This window comes from Prosopis cineraria, unplaced genomic scaffold (assembly GCF_029017545.1).
Source record: "Prosopis cineraria cultivar Desert tree isolate PC_DT_omini unplaced genomic scaffold, ASM2901754v1 PC1, whole genome shotgun sequence".
Lineage (NCBI taxonomy): Eukaryota > Viridiplantae > Streptophyta > Magnoliopsida > Fabales > Fabaceae > Prosopis > Prosopis cineraria.
Genome location: NW_026555332.1, coordinates 28,558,790 through 28,581,533, shown reverse-complemented (window position 1 = coordinate 28,581,533; position 22,744 = coordinate 28,558,790). Strand labels below are relative to the sequence as shown.

At 34.2% G+C, this 22,744-nt stretch overlaps 1 protein-coding gene across 1 annotated transcript; it reads right to left on the bottom strand.

Annotated features, from left to right (window-relative positions):
- Positions 1-5,618: 5,618 nt before the first annotated feature.
- LOC129286180 (uncharacterized) lies at positions 5,619-6,089 on the bottom strand. Its single transcript, XM_054922223.1, has one exon. The coding sequence runs from the start codon at positions 6,087-6,089 to the stop codon at positions 5,619-5,621; it is 471 nt and encodes a 156-aa protein (XP_054778198.1).
- Positions 6,090-22,744: the final 16,655 nt, after the last annotated feature.

The window sequence follows — 22,744 nt, the reverse complement described above, 5'->3', positions numbered from 1 at the left end:
GACAACTTGCAGTGAGGTATAAGAGTGATCTAATCATTCCTCTATATGATTTGTAATCATACTCTATTGTCATTGTATCGTCATTCATTTTGATAGAAGAGCTCATGGGAGTCTTTATTCTATTTGCTTGATCCATTTCGAACTTTTTAAGCATCTCCCTTAGATACTTGTTTGAAAAATAAAGATTCCATCTTGTAATGCCCTCACTGACATTACTATACACTCCACTACAAAATCACTAATTACTTCTAATCTTTGAGTTAAAATTGTTGAAAACATTGGGATCCCAATAAAAGATTTCTAGAAAATATTTTATAATCATTTGGGTTATCTAACCCCATACACAATTACATACACAGTGGAAGCATAAAGAATTAGTGCATCAAAAGTCAAGAAAACATGTGCATCACTTAAAAATAAAGTGAAAAATTGGCACCGTGCACTGTAGCATGTGGCACAGAGGCCACAATTGCTTGCTCTATGTTGTACACTGCGACATACGAGTACATGCACCACAGCGTACACACCTGAATTTGCTGTCATATGGCAGTTTCTGATATGAAATTCAGATGCGTGCCATTTCCACATACAAAGTCCAACTGGGATGGTTTAAGTGCCCACACGAAGCTTATTTTGAAATCTAACTAATGACACTGGTTTCATTCCAATCTAATATTTCTATCAAAAATTGGACACTAAAGTGCACTTTGACCATTTTCTATCAAATTTTGCCACTTAAGTGTCTCACTTCGAAACCAATTGTCATTAGCCACTTTTTCGGCCTTGACTAAGTCCAAATAGACAAAATACACCTAATTGACCATAGCACAATATAACACACATACACATATTTAGCCTATAATCTGCCCATTTCACACTTTGGGCCAAAACCGCATTTTCACTTTTCTAGTCTCATATATGGTCAAATCACTCTATTTAATCTCCACCCACTTCATATACACACATAATTACACCCATCCACCAGCCTTTTTCAGTCATTTCATCCTTCACACACATACAAGGCTAGGGAGTTCAAAATCACAAAAGCATACCATTAGCATAACTAATACACATGTATAAATCCTATGGCAACTTATGGATACTTTTTGGCTTATAATTTACAAATCATTACACCATATCTTACAAAAATTTAGGCAAGAGATGTCAGCTCAGCCTATATCCTTTACCTTTGACCCGCTAGTACCAAAACCTAAAAAATGTAAATAACCATGGGTGAGATAAAAATCTCAGTAACCAGATATAGCTCATTAAATGTTTATTAGCATAAATAACCATGCCAAAGTAACTAAAAACATGATATTGCACACATATGTGTATATATGTCATATCAATACTAAATTATCTTTTCCATATATAAAATCACATTTCAAACACTTTTACACCATAGCATGATCAACCATCCACAAATCCTCCGAAGTTCCCCGACGTGAAACCATAGGCTCTTCTGAATCAACCACTTGTTGACTCGAGCTCACTTTTGATGGTAGAAACACTCGACCAAAGGTAATCTAACCTACCTACAAACTATGCTTTTCCTCTTCACATACTTGTGATAAAGGCATCATTGACTCCTAACCACACCCTTAACGGGCATTAGGGAGTTGCCAGACTGCTCGGATATCCCATGATAACAGTCTTATAAGATGCTGTATTGGATTACCCATGGTTACAGCTTGTAAAATGCTACACCAGATGTCCCATGGTGCCAACCTGACCATATGGATTTTTCACTCACAATTCTCCACACACACACAACCCCACATCCTTAGTGAACTCTCACCCTTATGATCATGTTTTTTCATAACTTTCACTACTTATACACTTTTCCACTACAGATATATATATATATATATATACTTCATGAAAATCAATAACTTTTCAAATTCAATTCACAATGCAAAGTTCATGCTAAAACTCATAGATTCATAATTTGACATTGGACATTCACTTCTATACAGTTATAATAGTTAATAAACATAATAAACTATATGGTTACCTTAACTCTTTTATTTATGAGAAAGGGTTACCCGTATAACTCCAACTTTATTCAAGCTCCTCTCTCATAATTCGTGCGTCACACACTAGAATCTACACAGAATTGGCATTCAGAGTCAATTCCTCTATTGACCAAAAGTGCTAATTATCGTAATTAAATAATTAATTGCTATCAAATCCATATTTCACACTTGATTATGAACATTACCAATGATCACCTCTCATTTCGAGCTTTAAGATTTTCTAGCAATTTTTCTCTCACTACTCTCTCTCTCTCTAGATTAGGGCAATTCTTGCTTAAAGCTTCAAAACTTTATCGTTTTGACTTTAACCAGTTACAAAGCACTAGTTTTACTCTAGAGATTCTTTTTCTTACTATTAGGTAAGAAATCAACTCCTTAAAACTCTCAAATTCACTTTTTCCTTAATTAAGACTAAGAAAATAGGATGGATTCAAAGGTTATGGCAGTACGTGACTTACCCAATAAGTAATGAGTTGAAAACACCATCCTTGCTCCTGATCTAGCTTGCCCTAACATAGCCTTGGCTCTTCTCTATTTCGGATCTCTCCTCCCATGTTTCTCCCTTTTATTTTTCGAGCTAGACACGTCCCTATTAAACTAATTTTTCCTTTATGCATTGCGGCGCATTTGTCACCCGCCACAGTGCCTAACACAGTGAGGAAAATCCTCACTATACTCACACACTTTGCTTCAAGACCCCGATCTTCTACACATATCTATTCATATAACATCCCAGTGAGTCAATATATCACTTCACTACTCAGAACTCTAATCCTTATATTAAATGCCTAATTTATCCCTAATTAATCATTAACACAGGATTAGAAATTCAGGATGTTACAATTCTCCCCTCCTTTTTAAGAATTTTTTCTCTAAAATTGAAATAACCACTAGTTTACCCTTACCTAAGGGAATAACTGAGGGTATAGTTGTCTCATCTTAACTTCTGTCTCCCAGGTCGCATCACTAGAAGTCATACTCTTTCAAAATACTTTCACTAGTCGAATAGTCTTATTTCTTAATTGCTTATCTTTCACATCTACTATGCACTCCAATTCTATCATATAGGTCATATTTTCTTGTAATTCTACTTCTTCAAGCTCAATTATATGAGAAGGATTTAGTTAGTACTTCTTAAGTTGAGACAAGTGGAACACATTATGAAGCCCAGATAACTATGGAGGTAATGCAATTTGATAAGCAACTTGCCTGATCCTCTCTAAGACTTTGAACGAACCCATAAATCTAGGATTCAATTTCTTAGCTCTAATTGATCTCCCAATTCCTATTATGAGTGTAACTTTTAGAAACACATGATCACTTATTAGAAACTCCAATGGTCTCCTTCTTCGATCAGTATAGCTCTTTTGCCTGCTTTGAGCTACCAATAACCTCTATCATATCAACTCAATCTTCTGAGTAGTTTGATCCATAATATATAGCCTTACTATGCTTCTTTCATTCAGTTCGATCCAACACAAAGGTGATCTATACTTTCTTCTATATAAAGCTTCATATGGAGCCATTTGAATGCTGGAATGATAACTATTATTGTATGCAAATTCAGCCAATGGCAAATAGCTATCTCAACTACCACGCAACTCTAACACACAAGATCGCATCATATCTTTTAGAGTCTGAATGGTTTGCTCTATTTGTCTATCAGTCTGAGGATGATAAGCAGTACTAAACTTTAAAGTAGTACCTATAACTCTTTGTAACGCTCTCCAGAACCTAGATGTAAATCTCGAATCTCGATTAGAGACTATTTCCTTCGGCACTCCATGTAAATGTACAACCTCTTGGATATAGGTCTCAGCCAACTTCTCTAAAGAATTACTGATCCTTATGGCTAAAAAGTGAGCTGATTTAGTCAATCGATCAACAATCACCCAAATAACATCATGTCCCGATTGAGTTCTGGGTAGTTTAGAGATGAAATCCATGGAAATGCTGTCCCTTTTCCACTTAGGTATTTCTAATGGCTATAGTGTCCCAGCCGACTTTTAATGTCCAATTTTCACTTTTTGGCAAGTCAAACATCAAGCTACAAACTCTGTCACCTCTCTTTGCATTCCTGACCACCACTAATAGCGCTTAATGTCTTGATACATCTTTGTAGCTCCTGGGTGAATAGTGTACTTGCTGCAGTGTGCTTCATTTAGAATCACCCTTCTCAAATCTTCATCACTAGGCACAGAAATTCTATCCTAATAAACTATGAATCCATCATCATTGAAGCTGAAATCTATAGCCAGATTTGACTCAACCTCTTCCTGAATCCTAAAAAGATACTCATCTTCTAACTACGCCATTCTCAATTCCTTTCAAAATTACTAGTAATCACAGTAGTATAAGCACCAACTAAAGCTTTCAACGGTGCATCCTATTGAGAATTAATGAAAGATTCCATTAAATCATGTTCTCAAATCATTAGACTGGCTATATGTAGCGTCTTTCTACTTAATACATCATCTACCACATTAGCTTTCCCCAGATGATATTTGAACTCAAAGTTATAGTCTTTAAGTAATTCCATCCATCTTCTTTGTCTCATATGCAATTCCTTTTAGTCTATTAGATACTTTAAACTCTTGTGGTCACTGAATACGCTAAACAATGACCCAAATAAATAATGACGCTAAATCTTCAGTGTGAAAACCACTACTGCTAGTTCTAAATCATGAGCCGGGTAGTTCTCTTCATGTAGCCTGAGTTGTCTTAATGCATATGCCATGACTCCTCCATCCTACATTAGTACACAACCTAAACCTCTTAGGGAAGCATCTATATACACCTCATATGGTAGTCTCAAATTCAAAATTATTAACATAGGGGCAATAGTTAGTCTCTCTTTCAGCTTCTAGAATGTAGTCTCACACCTATCATCCCCAATAAAAGGATGATCTTTTCGGGTCAATTTCATCAATGGGGAAGTAATCTGAGAGAAACCTTAGATAAACCTTCGATAATATCCAGCTAATCTCAAAAAAATTTAAATTTCCATAACTGAACTAGGCCATTTCCATTTCAACACAGCATCAACTTTATGAGGATCAATAGAAATCCCATCTGCTGATACCACATGACCCAAAAATCTAACTTCTCTTAGCTAAAACTCACACTTACTGAGCTTGGCATAGAGTTTGTTCTTCTTAAGAATCTGAAGGACAATCCAAAGATGTTTGGCATGTTGTTTCTCATCTTTCGAATAAACCAGAATGTCATTAATAAAAACCACAACAAACTGGTCTAAATATGATCTAAAGATACAGTTCATGTAATCTATGAAAATTGCAAGTGTATTGGTCAGACCAAATGGCATGACAAGGAACTCATAGTGCCCATAACGCGTATGAAAGGTTGTCTTAGTTACATCTTTCTTAGAAACCTTTAGCTGATGATACCCTGACCTCAAGTCAATCTTAGAAAAGACTAAGGCTCTAGCCAATTGATCTAACAAATCATCAATCCTGGGTAAAGGGTACTTATTCTTTACCGTCACCTTGTTCAATTGTCGGTAATCGATGCACAATCACAGACTACCATCCTTCTTTCTTACAAACAATACTGGCAAACCTAAGGTGACACACTTGGCCTGATGAATCTTTTGTCAAACCAATCCTTAATCTGCTTCTTCAATTCATTTAACTCTGAGGGTGATATCCAATACGGGGCTTTAGAAATTGGTTTTATACCAGGAACCAAATCTATTGAGAATTCAACTTCTCTTTCCAGAGGTAATCCTGACATCTCCTCAGAAAATACCTTGAGAAATTCACTTACCACTCCAATCTTTTCAATACCACCGTCATAGACACTGATAGCAACACAAACTACTATGTAGGCATCACACCCTTGCTTGATTAGCTTCTGAGCTTGCACAACTGATAGAAACCTAAGTTGCTCGATAGAACTAGTCCTTGTCAATGACAACGGTAAAGACACTAACTTCCTGGCACAGTCTAACATAGCATTATTAGTTGCTAGAAAATCCATGCCAACTATCACATCTATCCCTTTCATGAGAATGTAAATCAGATCGATCATAGGTACTCGATCCTCATATATAATCTCAACTCTCTAACATGCTTTGCTAGTAATACTTGAAAGTCCAGAAGGCATAGTCACTTTAACTATCATTGGTAACTCTTTTAGTGCTAACTTCAATCTATCTACACATTCTTTTAAAATGAACGAATGTGTATCTCTCAAATCAAATAAAGCTTCAATTCCATTACCATATAAAAAAATAATACCTTTGATTAAGTTCGGAGATGTTTTTACTTCTTCTTGCATCACAACAAATACTCATCCTGGAATCATAGTAAGTGCTTTGCCATCTTAACTCTACCTTTAAAATAATATTTGGCAATATGACTCGGCTTCCCACACTTCAAGTAGGACCAATATTTTTTGGCATGGAATTTAACATAAACACTACGCTAGAGTGACCTTCCAATGCTAAAAGTAGGAGCTGGTATGTTCGAGGCTTGCCTTGAAGGTTGTTGAGGCCTAATTCTGACCCCAATACTCTTTTGTATAGATCCTCTCTAAATTGATCGAATCTGAGAACTTCTACCAGAGCTCCTATTCCCGCAAGCTCATGAATTGCTTGACTTATACACAGGCTTCTTCAATACGTTGCCTGATGGACCCAAAGGTGTAAATCTTCCCACACTATCTTTCTTCTTCTCAGCCTCTACTTTTCTACCTCTCTTCACAGCTGTTCTCAACTTATAACACATGTCCTCATAAGTAGTGATGTTGAATAAAGCAATTTGCTGCCTATACTCTGGACGTATCTTCTCTAGAAATCATTTTGCCTTCCACCTAGTGTCATTATGGTGCTGCAAATAGGTAGAATAGGCTGATAAATCATTGAATTTCTTTATGAATTCCTCTTCATCCAAGTTTTCATGCCTGAACGCATGGAACTCTTTCTCTTTCTCAATGTGAAAAGATACTAGGAAATAATAGTTGAAGAATACCTTCTTGAATTCTTCCCAAGAATACCTCACACTACCAGTCAGCCTCACTGAATCCCACTATTTCTTAGCTGCTCTGACTAGCTGGACCGTAGCTAAGGTCACTTTCTACTCTGAACTGCAGGTCACCACCTTGAATATTGTTTCAAGGCACTCAATCCACTGCTCGACTTCTCCTTCTCTCATATACTAGTACAAAAATGACTTTTTACAATGATTAAAGAGGCGATGTTGTTCTAGGGGGTGTATGATAGAACACATTTGTTACCCACTTTTATTTGTCAATTAGGACCATTTTATTAATTATTTATCACCTTCAAGTGCACACATTGCATTAGATTTAGAACTTTGCCTAAGTTTCTAAGATCAGTGCACTAGGGGCATTTTGGTCTAAAAAATGAACTTTTGAGAAAATGTACAAGAAAAATTGACAAAGTGCATTTTATGTCCAGTTGATGAATGGTGAAATTATATTTTTAAAATTCATTTTAGTTTGGGAGTAATTAAATAAAAAAGTCAACACTTTCTTAAGTGTCTTAGTTTGTCCTAGTTTTTGGTTTGCCTTTGTGTGAAAATTTTTATATAATTTTGTGCAGCCCGAAACTTGGTTAATTTAATAAATTCTCCCTTCTAAATATGAATTTAATTCTGGACATGAATTAGATTTTATTATATCATATGCTATTTAATTGAATTATGTGATTTATGTGACATAGGTGGCATGTGACTTGTGCATCAATTGGGCAATTGAGGTCAACACTCCTTGAGGTCAATGGCTGATGGTTTGCACGTGAATTATGATTATTTTGAGAGGTTAAATCAGCTAAAATGATGTGGATGACACATGGGAAATTAGGCACACATTGGAATCATCTACAAACCAATAGGAAGTTGCCACCTTGCAAGTGTGACAAGGCTCCCATTTACATTTTAATTTCTTTTTCCTTATTTTAATTAAGCTTCAGCTGATGGGAGACACCAAGGAGCACGCCATTTTAAGCCTCAAATGGGATCCAACACATATCTCATTCATCTTCCACATTCTCTCTCTCTTGTTCATAGTGTTCTTCATTTTCTCTCTTTTGTTCTTCATTTTCCAGCACCCTAACCTCCATTTTCAGCCACCAAACCTCCACAAAACTCATACCATTCTTCTCCTCTCTTCATTTTCGTTCCATCCCTTCCATTTTCACAAGGATTGAAGCTCATTTTCATCATTCAAGAGCTATGGAGTTTGGCCTTCACAAGCAATCACTAGGGTTCTTGAAGATGAAGATTGGCTAAGTTTCTTTGTGGAATCCTAGAGAGATGAAGATGGAGGATGAGTCTTGAGCTTCAAATTGGCTAAGTTCTTTTATTTCCTATCCTCTTCTCTTTTTACTAGATGGTTAGATTCCTTAATCTAGGGTTTAATCATCTTAGCTTATAAATTCTAATTTGAATTTGATGTTGATGTAAAGAGAGAAGATTGTTTCATTTAATTTCTTCCTTGGACAGCCATGACTGAATTTTGCCACTCTTTGTTTGGCACATAATCTTGTGTTTTTCAATTAGTGAATTTCTTGTGTTAATATTGCATAATCTTGTGGTGTTAATGCTTGTGTTGTTGAGTAGCTTGACATAATCTTGTGGTTGCTCAATTTATGTGTTTGACCATGGCTGTTGAGAGAGGATTTTGAATGAATCACTTGGCTAATATCTTCACCAATTGGTTAATTAAACTAGGGACTTTAATCTAAGACCTAGGGAGGTTAGCTAATTAGGTTAATTGGCTTTGGATAATTTTCTTAAGTCATGACAGCTTTAGTCAAGAGGAAAGGGAAGCTAAACTTAGCCTAATCATGAGAAGATAATGAATCCAAAATCAACTAATCTCTAGGGTTCCATTATTGCGAAAAGGGAAGTTCATTTCACTCACTTTCACTAGCATTTTAATTACTTGCATATTAGGTAATTAGTTTAGATAATTAGCTAGATAACTAAATTCCTACAAACTTTGGTTGATTTATTTCACTAGATAACTTTCAATTAGACTTAAAACCATTCCTTGGGAGATGACCTAGGGTTGGCCCTATATTGCATTAGGGTTAGCTTTAGTGTAATTTTGAGGATAAGCGACTAATTTCCTATCAAAATTTTGGCGCCGTTGCCGGGGAATGGTTTAAGTTTAATTCTAAGGTTGTTTAGTACCTAATTTACATTTTTAGTGTTCCTGGAAAATTTTTTGAAAAATTATAAAAATTTGTGTTTTGCATTTTGTTTAGTGTTTTTTGTGTGTTTTGAGTGTTTTTATTCTGTTTTGAAAAAAAAAAATTAGTGCAATTTTCGTTGGTTTGGTGTAGAGCTGAAAATACTCTGTTTCTAGTGTCTCTGTCTGAAATTGAAAAATTAACTGGGAATGAGTCTGAGGGAATTTGAACTTGAAATTTATTTCATTAAAAGCTCTATATCTTAGCTTCACTTTAAAATTGGTTTGGTCAATTTTGGACGTGGGAAGTGTCCTGTGGAAATTTTACAATCTAACAAGGTCCAGGGAGCCATTACAGAGGATTCCCAAAACCCTGTTTCAACTTTGAGTTAGCATATCTTCCTCTTTGTGCGTTCAAATTGATTAATTTGAGTTTCATTTTTCTTATCACTGTCTTATATTTGTTTCTTGTGTTTAGGATTTTCTTCAATTTTTCCATTTTCCTATTTGAAAGTTTGTTAGAAGCTCTGAAGGTCTTCTGGACGAAATCCTGTTTCTCCAGACCTGTGGACCAACTTGTGAAAAATTCTGGGAACGATTGGGAGGGATTTGTAATCTGAAAGTTTTATATAATTTTTCTGAATATCTCTTGTGTATCTCATAAAAGTTTCAGGTGAATTTCTCATATGGATTGGCTGCTAAAAAATCCACAAGTTCACTATCTCCAGAAAGCCTATTGTGCAAATTCTAGAATTGTCAAAGCTTCTTGATTGAGCATTTCTAACTCTCTTTCTACTTGTTTGGTGTTGTTTTTGATTTTTTTTTATTTTTATTGTTTTTAATTCTAATAGAAAAAAAAATTCTCTTGATTTTTGTTTGCTTGCATTTCCACTCATACACTTGCAAAGGGCATATCATTTGAGCTTCCTTGGTCTTTCCATCATTTTGAGCTTGAATTTGAATCATTGCTTGTGGATATAAATTTCATTGCATTTTATGGCTTGGTTTCATGATCATGATTCATTCCATCATTCATTTGACATCCATTCCCATCCATTTCCAGCGCTTAACATTGACCATACATCCCATTTCCATAATCAATTTCAACAATATAACTTTGATTATCCACCCCCATATCATGATCATTTCCATCCAAGTCACAATTATGAATTTTTCAATCCCATGATTTTTGAATCCAATCTAAGCACTCATGTTGAGCGTACACATCCATTGACATTGAGCATCTAGAAAAATTATATGCACAAAGGGGTAAATTTTATTGTGTGCATTGTGAGGCTATCTCCCACTTCTATTATGATTGTCCTATTCTAAAAGGATATTGTGAACCACATGGAGTAGCCCAAGCCTCACAAGAGAGAAATTACATGTTTCAAGTTGAAGACACACAAAAAGTTGCTCATGAAGCTATTGAGAATATAAATACACCTCAAGCCACTCAATCTCCAAAAGAGAAGGAGTCAATCCAACCCTTACTTCAAGAGGTAATTTCTCCTATTCCTATTGAGGTTGATTCTTCTTCACATTTGACTTTATCTAATGATGAGCATAATGATTTAAATGATGATGACATAGATGAAGAAATTATAGTTGAATCACCTTGGATGTTTGAGCATGAATCATATTGTGAAAAAGTATACCCTTGGGAGAAAAACACTTTGAGTTCACATGATAATTCTCTTGATTTAAATTCAAATATCATTGAAAGTGTTGACTCTTCACTTAGCTTGAATAAACAAAATGAAATGGATGTTGATGGTGGCGATGATGTATCTTGTATGCTTGAAATTCCAATTCCTTCTTGTGATATTGTTAATAGTGCACATGCACTTGTTTCTTCTAACCATGATGTGCTTGAGAAAGGTTGTTTACCTTCTTTTGTAGGTGAACAAGGCAATGTAGCCAAACCATCTCTTGATTTCAAAGAGGAACTTGCTCAACTTGAAAAGGCTGTAGCTCCTACTAAGGATTTGAACAAGGAATTGAAAATAACTCAAGATGACAAGGAGGTTGAAAATCAAGGAATTGATTTTACAAAGCCAAATAGTAATGAGAATAATATTGATTTAATGCTTGATGATTTTGATGATGAGTTGGCTTTGTTTCATAGTACTTGTTCTAATTTCCTATTCACTTGTGATTGTTCACATGATTCTCCATGCCCTATTTGTTTAGAAATTAATTCATTTGTGCTTGAAAATAGTAGCAATCATTTACTTGATAAAATAATTGATGATGTATGTTTGAGTGAAATTAATCATGAGTGCACTTCTTTAGAACCCAATATGCTTGAGGAAGGGTTCTTTGTTGATTTTATAGATCTAAATGATGATATGGCCAAGAACCCCCATGTACTTAGAGGATTTATCATTGCAATGGAAGAGACCTTGGCTAACCATGAAGATGATCAACCACATAAAGTTATGAAAGATTCTACACCATACATCTTGGAGCCATTACAAATTGATCTTGAGCCTCCACCTAAGATGCTTGGAATGAAGATGATAATGAGTAGCTTCATGTTACTCCTCAAAGATGAAAATTTCAACTTCAAGAGCTTGTGGAGATTTAAACTAGGTTGTATCTTCTTCACCCTTTCTTTTTACTTTACTTTGCTTTATGCTTTGATTTGTTGATTGAGTAAATTGCAAGTGTGGGGGAGATGAACCTAGTAGGAAAGTTAGAGTTTATTTGCTTTATTTGACTTCTTTGTTTTGTGTTTTAGTTTGAAAAAAAAAATTTCTGGACCACACTTTTGTTATGCATTCATTATTGATCTCACCTTATTTTATCACTAGTCTATACATACATTGAGGACAATGCATGATTTAAGTGTGGGGGAGAGAAATAAACATTTTGTTTTGTTTGTTTGGTTTTGCAAAAAAAAAAAATTTATTAAAAAAATAAAAAAAATTGCTTTGTTTTGTTTTGTTTGAGGTTACTTAATTACCTAGCTCTTGAATGGATATTTTGATTCTTGAGATGTGGTAATTTTTAGGATTGAATAGGTGTGAAGTGAACATTCTTTTACCTTGAATTAATGGATTAGAGTGGCATATTACCCTTTCATGGAAGAGGCTAAACACTCATGTGTGATTAATTCCTTAGTGATGTTACCCTCTAGAATTTGTTTCACTTCTTAATTAAGACCATATATCTTGCACTTGTTTGATAGGAGATGAGAGATGGCATTCATAAAAAATAGCCAAGAGCCAAATAGCCAACCTATTATTATTTATTATCCTTTGTTAGCCACTTTGAGCCTTTGGTTTGATTCTTAAAAAAAAAAAATATTCACCCTATTTTTCCCAAGGAATGCATGTTACACTTTTATATGTCTTTTTAATATTCATTGCATGTCCTAGATCAAATGAGTGGATGCTTATTATCATTTCTCTATCCATTACTTCCATTGTTTTCAAAGAGTTAGGGGCAACCAAAAAAAAAAAAGATAGATTTGAAAAAAAAATATAGTCAAAAAGAAAAGAAATAAAGTTGCTAGAAAAAAAAAAAAAGAAGAAGAAAAAAAAAAGAAAAGAAAGAAAAAAAATAAAAATAAAAATAAAAAGTTGCCTAGCTCATCCATTCCATTTGTTTTATTATTTCTTATCATTTCTTTCCATCCTCATTGTGTTAAGGTGTTCACTCAATTGAGTTAGGTTATGCTTTGCATATTAAGGGGATATATCTTGATTTAGCATTATTTTGATGCTAACCCTATTTTTTTTATATACATGCATTTCTTAGACATCCTTTCATTACCTATATCACAACCTAATAAAGTCCATTTGATTCTTGATTGCAAGTGCTATTTAGTGATGGAGATGTAGAAGGGTTACAAATTCATAGTAGGGTTTATCCTAAGAAATTTTGAGTGAAATTTAATACCTTATACACTTTGAGTGATGAGAGCAAACACTTAACCTAGAGAGGCTTACTCTTTGACATTGATTCTTGGTAACGGTTTGTTTGTGATGTGCATAATTCTTTCATAATTATTGCCACATTGATTGATAATTTGTAGAAGTTCATGAGCTAGTATTTTAGTGACTTGAAACAATGTTTTTCTCTTATTTCTTTGTCTTATAGTTTCTTTTGGGACCTTTTTCACTTGATTTTTCCCGGAGTGCAAAAGCTAAGTGTGGGGGAATTGATAGAGCACATTTGTTACCCACTTTTATTTGTCAATTAGGACCATTTTATTAATTATTTATCACCTTCAAGTGCACACATTGCATTAGATTTGGAACTTTGCCTAAGTTTCTAAGATCAGTGCACTAGGGGCATTTTGGTCCAAAAAATGAACTTTTGAGAAAATGTACAAGAAAAATTGACAAAGTGCATTTTATGTCCAGTTGATGAATGGTGAAATTATATTTTTAAAATTCATTTTAGTTTGGGAGTAATTAAATAAAAAAGTCAACACTTTCTTAAGTGTCTTAGTTTGTCCTAGTTTTTGGTTTGTCTTTGTGTGAAAATTTTTATATAATTTTGTGCAGCCCGAAACTTGGTTAATTTAATAAATTCTCCCTTCTAAATATGAATTTAATTCTGGACATGAATTAGATTTTATTATATCATATGCTATTTAATTGAATTATGTGATTTATGTGACATAGGTGGCATGTGACTTGTGCATCAATTAGGCAATTGAGGTCAACACTCCTTGAGGTCAATGGCTGATGGTTTGCACGTGAATTATGATTATTTTGAGAGGTTAAATCAGCTAAAATGATGTGGATGACACATGGGAAATTAGGCACACATTGGAATCATCTACAAACCAATAGGAAGTTGCCACCTTGCAAGTGTGACAAGGCTCCCATTTACATTTTAATTTCTTTTTCCTTATTTTAATTAAGCTTCAGCTGATGGGAGACACCAAGGAGCACGCCATTTTAAGCCTCAAATGGGATCCAACACATATCTCATTCATCTTCCACATTCTCTCTCTCTTGTTCATAGTGTTCTTCATTTTCTCTCTTTTGTTCTTCATTTTCCAGCACCCTAACCTCCATTTTCAGCCACCAAACCTCCACAAAACTCATACCATTCTTCTCCTCTCTTCATTTTCGTTCCATCCCTTCCATTTTCACAAGGATTGAAGCTCATTTTCATCATTCAAGAGCTATGGAGTTTGGCCTTCACAAGCAATCACTAGGGTTCTTGAAGATGAAGATTGGCTAAGTTTCTTTGTGGAATCCTAGAGAGATGAAGATGGAGGATGAGTCTTGAGCTTCAAATTGGCTAAGTTCTTTTATTTCCTATCCTCTTCTCTTTTTACTAGATGGTTAGATTCCTTAGTCTAGGGTTTAATCATCTTAGCTTATAAATTCTAATTTGAATTTGATGTTGATGTAAAGAGAGAAGATTGTTTCATTTAATTTCTTCCTTGGACAGCCATGACTGAATTTTGCCACTCTTTGTTTGGCACATAATCTTGTGTTTTTCAATTAGTGAATTTCTTGTGTTAATATTGCATAATCTTGTGGTGTTAATGCTTGTGTTGTTGAGTAGCTTGACATAATCTTGTGGTTGCTCAATTTATGTGTTTGACCATGGCTGTTGAGAGAGGATTTTGAATGAATCACTTGGCTAATATCTTCACCAATTGATTAATTAAATTAGGGACTTTAATCTAAGACCTAGGGAGGTTAGCTAATTAGGTTAATTGGCTTTGGATAATTTTCTTAAGTCATGACAGCTTTAGTCAAGAGGAAAGGGAAGCTAAACTTAGCCTAATCATGAGAAGATAATGAATCCAAAATCAACTAATCTCTAGGGTTCCATTATTGCGAAAAGGGAAGTTCATTTCACTCACTTTCACTAGCATTTTAATTACTTGCATATTAGGTAATTAGTTTAGATAATTAGCTAGATAACTAAATTCCTACAAACTTTGGTTGATTTATTTCACTAGATAACTTTCAACTAGACTTAAAACCATTCCTTGGGAGATGACCTAGGGTTGGCCCTATATTGCATTAGGGTTAGCTTTAGTGTAATTTTGAGGATAAGCGACTAATTTCCTATCAGTGTAGAAAGTCCTTCTTTTTACATTGGTTATAAACCCAATGTAAAAACTAAAATTTTTACATCAATTATAAAGCCGATGTTGAAAATTATATACAAGAAAAAAAAAAATTTACATTAACTTTTAACACTAGTTTGGCTTCCATCCGATGTTAAAAGTGAACTTTTAACACCAGTTATTACCATAACTGATGTAAAAAATATTATATTCTATAGCGGTTACGGTAATAATCGATGCAAAAAGAATTTAATTTTTTTATACTATATTTATTTTATCAATTTTACCTATTCCTATGCATAAAAATTGCCAAATCAGACAACTCAATTCATTTACAATTGTTTATCAAGTATTTATCAACTATACAAAACTATTTACCTATTAAAAAAACTAACAATTGTCAAAATTGTCAAAATTGCTATTCTTGTGCATAAGAATTGCCAAATTAGATAGCTCAATTTATTTACAATTTTTTATTAAGGATTTATCAACTATACAAAATTATTTAACTATTAGAAAAAGTAACAATTGTCTAAATTGTGTCAACTATCAAAATTAAAACAGGTCTAAAAGTAACAAAAACCTCACAAGTTCTCCACAAAATAAGTTGCCTAACGTATGCGGATGTCTTCAATTTCAACTTTAGGAAATGCATCTGAATTGTCAAACATCTAAAATTTGATTCATAAAATAGGCATATTAATCAATAGGGAGGAGAGGGAGGGTGGCAAGAGGGAGAAGGGGAAGGAAATGAGAGATAATGAAGCAGAGAAAATGAAGAGCAGGAATGAGGAAGGAGACTATGTGAATGGAGGGTAATTTAAAAAAAAATCTACACCAGGTGCAGGGTCACTCGGTGTAAAAAACTAACTTTTTACACCTTGTGAGTCCACCCGGTGTAAAAAGTTTAGAGTTTTTACACCGGGTGGACTCACTCGGTGTAAAAAGTATGGTTTTTACACTGAGTGGCCTTGTACCCGGTATAAAAAGGTGTCTTTTACACTAGGTGAGTCCACCCGATGTAAAAACTTGGTTTTTTACACTAGTTGGAGGTCCACCCATCCACCCGGTGTAAAAAGTATCAAATACTTCAACATAATTATAAAAATGCCATCGCATTAATTTTTTACACTGTTTGCCTTCCAACTGATGTAAAAAGTACCCCATAAATTTCATATTTTGTACTAGTGATACTGCTATCAAAAGTAGGCAGATTGAACCTCATATACGTCTTCCAGGCTCAATTGATAGACGGATCTATAGCAACTCCCACAGTCTGTCTACTATTTAAAGTTTGAGGCAGCTCAGGTCTATTATGAACTTCTTTTAGTATTGGCCTTTCTTGAGCTTCTCTTTCCTCTTATTGATCTCTACCCCATAATAACACATCATGATCTCTAACTATTTGCCGGATATCGATCACTATATCCCTCAATTCTTCTAATAAGCCATCTCTTCTATTAGCTTGTTGAGGCACATCTAGTTGAACCTCAAGCATAGGTTCATCCTCAACCGGATGCCTAGACACTCAGGTGCTATGAGTAGCTCAAGCACCTCATCTTCTCATTTTCTCCCTTCCTAAGGATGAAAGTAAGGTAAAGGTTAAGGAAAAGGGAAAGAACAGGTGTAATGAAGAATATATAAGTTGCTAGAAACTAGAATAAATGCAGAAATGAACAGAAAACTGGATCAAAAAATCGAAGAAACTAATAAGAATAATTTGTAATGCCCTCACTGACATTACCATATGCTTCACTATAAAATCACTAATTACTTCTAATCTTTGAGTTAAAATTGTTGAAAACATTGGGATCCTAATAAAAGATTTTTAGAAAATATTTTATAATCATTTGGGTTATTCAACCCTATATACAATTACATACACAATGGAAGCATAAAGAATTGGTGCATCAAAAGTCAAAAAAACATGTACATCACTTAAAAAATAAAGTGAAAATTTGCACCGTGTACCGCAGCATGTGGCACAGAGGCCATAATCACTAGCTCTGTGCCATGTGCCATGGCATGCGAGTATATGTGCTGCGGTGCACACACCTAAATTTGCTGTCAAATGGCAATTTTTGATACGAAATTTAAATGCGTGCCATTTCCACATACGAAGTCCAATTGAGATAATTCAAGTACCCACATGAAGCTTATTTTAAAATCTAACTAATGAGACTAGTTTCATCCCAATCTGATATTTCTATCAAAAATTGGACACTAAAGAGCACTTTGACCATTTTCTATCAAATTTTGCCACTTAAGTGTCTCAATTCGAAACCAATTGTCATTAGCCATTTTTTTAGCTTTGATCAAGTCCAAATGGACAAAATACACCTAATTGACCATACACATGCACAATAAAAACACACACACACACACACACAAATTTGGCCTATAATCTGCCTATTTCACACTTTAGGCCAAAACTGCATTTTCATTTTTCTAGTCTCACATATGGCCAAATCACTCCATTTAATCTCCACCCACTTTATATACACACATAATTACACCCATCCACTAGCTTTTTCAGTCATTTCATCCATCACACACATACAAGGCTAGGGAGTTCAAAATGATAAAAGCATACCATAAGCATAACTAATGCACATGTATAAATCCTATAACAACTTATACATACTTTTTGGATTATAATTTACAAATCATTACACCGTATCTTACAAAGATTTAAGCAAGAGATGTCAGCTCAGCCTATATCCTTTCCCTTTAACCCACTAGTACCAGAATCTGCAAAATGTAAATAACCATAGGTGAGATAAAAATCTCAGTAACCATATATAGCTCGTTAAATATTTATCACCATAAATAACCATGCCAAAATAACTAAAAACATGATATTGCACACATATATGTATATATATCATATTAATACTAAATTATCTTTTCCATATATAAAATCACATTTCAAACACTTTTACACTACAGCATGATCAACTATCCACCAATCCTCCAAAGCTCCCCGATGTGAAACCATAGGCTCTTTTGAATCAACCACTTATTAACCCGAGCTCACATTCGGTGGTAGAAACACCCAGCCAAAGGTAATCTAACCCACCTATAGATTATGGTTTTCCTCTTCACACACTTATGATAGAGATTTTATTGACTCCTAACTGCACCCTAACGGGCACTAGAGAGTTGTCAGACTACCCAAATGTCCTATGGTAACAGTCCCATAAGATGCTGTACCGGATTACCCATGGGAACAGCCCGTAAAATGCTGCACCAGATGTCCCATGGTGCCAGCCTGACTATATGGATTTTTCACTCACAATTCTCCACACACACACAACCCCACATATCCTGGGTGAACTCCCACCCCCTATGGTCATGCTCTTTCACAACTTTCACAACTTCTACACTTTTCCACCACACACACACACACACACACACACATATATATACTTCATGAAAATCAATAACTTTTCAAATTCAATTCACAATGCAAAGTTCATACTAAAACTTATAGATTTGCAATTTGACATTGGACATTCACTTCTACACAGTTATAATAGTTAATAAACATAATAAACTATATAGTTACCTCAACCCTTCTGTTTGTGAGAAAGGGTTACCTGTATAACTCCAACTTTATTCAAGCTCCTTTCTCATAATCCGTGCGTCACATACTAGAATCTATACAGAATTAGCATTCAGAGTCAATTCCTTTATTGACCAAAAGTGCCAATTATCGCAATTAAATAATTAATTGCTATGAAATCTACATTTTATACTCGATTTTGCACATTACCAATGATCACCCCTTATTTTAAGCTTTACCATTTTCTAGCAATTTTCTCTCACCACTCTCTCTCTAGATTAGGGCAATTCTAGCTTAAAGCTTTAAAACTTTATCATTTCAACTTTAACCAATTATAAAGCTCTAGTTTTACTCCAGAGAATCTTTTTCTTACTATTGGGTCAGAAATTAACTCCTTAAAACTCTCGAATTCAATTTTTCCTTAATTAAAACTAAGAGAAAATAGGATAAATTCGGAGGTTAAGGCAGTACGTGACTTACCCAATAACTAATGAGTCAAAAACACCATCCTTGCTCCTGATCTAGATTTGCCTAACACAGCCTTGGCTCTTCTCCACTCCAGATCTCTCCTCCCATGTTTCTCCCTTATATTTTTCAAGCTAGACACGTCCCTACTAAATTGATTTTTGCTTTATGCATCGCAATGCATCTGCCACCCACAGCGGTGCCTGGCACAGTGAGGAAAATCCTTACTATACTCACATACTCTACTTCAAGACCCCGCTCTTCTACACATATTTATTCATATAACATCCCAGTAAGTCAATATATCACTTCACTACTTAGAAGTCTAATCGCTACATTAAATCACTAATTCATCCCTAATCAATCATTAACACAAGATTAGAAATTCAAGATGTTACACATCTCTTCTTTGTTTGATTTGTAGACACAATGAGAATTTTAACTCTCTTATTATTGACATTTCAAATTCTCCCTGCATTGACTTAAAAAATTCCTTACACAAGGAATGGTTAGTAGCGCCGAATATTATATCATTAACATAGATTTTAACAAGGAGTAGATATTATCTCCTTTCCTTAATGAATAAGGTAGTGTCAACTTTACCTCAACTAAACTCTTTTTCTAAAAAGAAAGAGCTTAATCAGTCATACCATGCTTTGGGTGCTTATTTAAGTCTGTATAGTGCCTTCTTCAACTTGAACATAGCATCAGGATTGTGAGGATTTTCAAAACTAAGTGGTTGTTCAATATATACTTCCTCAAGGATGTATGTATTAAGGAATTCACTTTTCATGTCCATCTAGTACAACCATATTTCCTTCATATGAAATAAGCTTCATGTGGGTCTTTAAACCACTTCGATCGAACTTGTATGTAGAAATAGTGCATGCCAAAAGTTTGCCCTATAAATTGTCATATGACAGTTGTAGAAAATATCATGTGTGCCATGGCGCATAGTTTTTATAACATCTTAAAATTTTTATTTTGGCATTAATACTAATTAAGGGACTAATTAGTAGTTTAATATGAGAGATTAGGATTTTGGATGGAAAAATGTTATTTTACCTCTTTGGGATGTTAAATGAATAGAATTGAGTAGGAGAATGGCATTATGAAGCAGAGTATGTGAGCATGGTGAGGAATTTCCTCATTGTGCCACGTGCCGTGGCACATTATGTAGAAACTTGGTGAATTAGAACATGTCTTGCTCATGAAGAATAGAAAAGAAATAAAGGAAGAAGCATGAGAAGGAGAGCAGGAAGAGGAGCTCTATTAGGGCAATGAATTTTGAGAGCAAGGATGACACTTTTAACTTGTTACTTATTAGTAAGTCTCCTACTGCCTTAATCTCCAATTCTACCATATCTTCTCTTAGTTTAAACTATTGAGAAATTGAATTTGAAAGTTTTAAAGAGATGAATTCTTATCCTATAGTAATAGAAAGGTTCTCTAGAACTAAACTAAGACCTTATGACTCGTTTGAGTTAGAACGATAAAGCTTGAAGTTATAGGTTCAAATTAACCTAGTTTGTGGAACACGGGTGAACCTTTTTTTGAATAGAAGGGTTGAGGTAACCATATAATTTTTTATGTTCTTTAGCTATTATAACTATGTAGAAGTGAATGTGCAAATATAAAGCTATGATTTTGATAATAGTGTTCTCGGTGCATGATTTTGCATTATAAATGATTTTAGCATGCAGTAAGATTTAGGAATGTTTACGAAACTTCTATTGAATTTTAAATTTGTAATGAATGTATTTATATATGAGTATATTGTGGAAATTATGAAAACAGTGATTGATATGTGTGAAAACCATGATCATAGAGGGTCGGAGTTCACATAAGGTATGTGTGAATATGTGTGTAGAGATGTAAGTGAAATAAATCCATATGGTTGGGCTGACACTATGAAAAATTCGGTATAAAATTTTATGAGCTAATACTATAGGTAATTGGTATAGCATTATATTGAGACTATTACTATAGGACATTCATGTAGTCTGGCAACTCTCTAGTGCTTGTTAGGGTGTGATTAGGAGTAAATGATGCATCTATCATAAGTGTGTGAGATGAGGGAAATTATAGTCTAAAAGCAGGATAGAATACCTTTTGTGAGATGTTTCAACCATTAAAGGTGTGCTCAAGTTAATATGCAATTGATCTTGGTAAGTCTATAGTTTTGTATCAGGAAGCTTGGAGGATCATTGGATAGATGATCATGTTATTGGATGTGAGTACGTGAAAAGTTCAGAAAAGAAAGATTACGTTCTATTGATATATATATATATATATATATAAACTAGTATTTTGGTTTTGTTTACTTTTATATGGTTATTTATGTTATTGAGCATTAAATGAGCTATTTTGGTTACTAAGATTTTAATCTCACTAGTGGTTATTTATGTCTTTTTAGGTTCTATTGGTGGTAGTGCAAAGGGAATGGAAGCGGGTTGAGTACAAACTCTTCTAAAAAAGCTCATTATAAGATGGTGTAATGAATTTTGTATGGTAGTAGTTGGATATTTGTATATAAGTTGCCATAGGAATCAATACTTGTGCATAAACTTGTGAAATGTGTAGAATTTTGAGTTCTATCCCCATTGGCTTTGTATATGTGTGTGTGATAAGATTTGATAGCATGGGCTATAATTTTGGTGATGATTATATGGGAAAGATGAATGTATGATGTTTGTGGAACTTTGGTCACTCATATGCTCGAAATGAGAGAAAATGCTATTATGCCCAAATTTGTGTGAAATGGATAATTTATAGGCTAAATGTGTGCATGTGTGTTATATTGCATATGTATTTTAGTAATTAGGTGTAATTTGTCCAATTTTATATGGTTAAGACCCTAGAAGTGGCTAATAACTCATGGTTTCAATGGTGATGCTCAAGTGGTAAATTATGACTTAAAATAGTCAAAATGCACTTGGGTGTCTAATTTTTAAATAAGATATTGAATTTGAATGAAATTGGAGTCATTAGTTAGATTACAAAAAAATTTTTATATGGGTGCTTGAATCATCCAAATCAAACATTAGATGTGAAAATGGCGCACGTTCGAAGATCACATCAAATTTTACAATTTTGATGACAGATCCTAGTATGTGTGCCACAGCGCATGTGTCAACATATGACAACATGCCATGGTGCATGGTATAGATCTTGATGCTAAATGTCTTTATGCCAAAAGCTATGGTACATGTGGCATGAACCGTAGCATACAGCTCAAAATTTGTGAAGATTTCAATGTTTCAAGTGGTTTTCTTTGAGATTCACTTATTTTCTATTAGTTACTTTCATTATGTGCTATTGTTTTGACTTAATTCTTTTTTATAAAGAGATTTTCAATAATTTATGTTGGGATCCCAAGCTTTTAAAGACATTTTACATTGATTAGTAGATTATGTGGAAGATTGAATGGTAATGCTGTTATGGGCATTA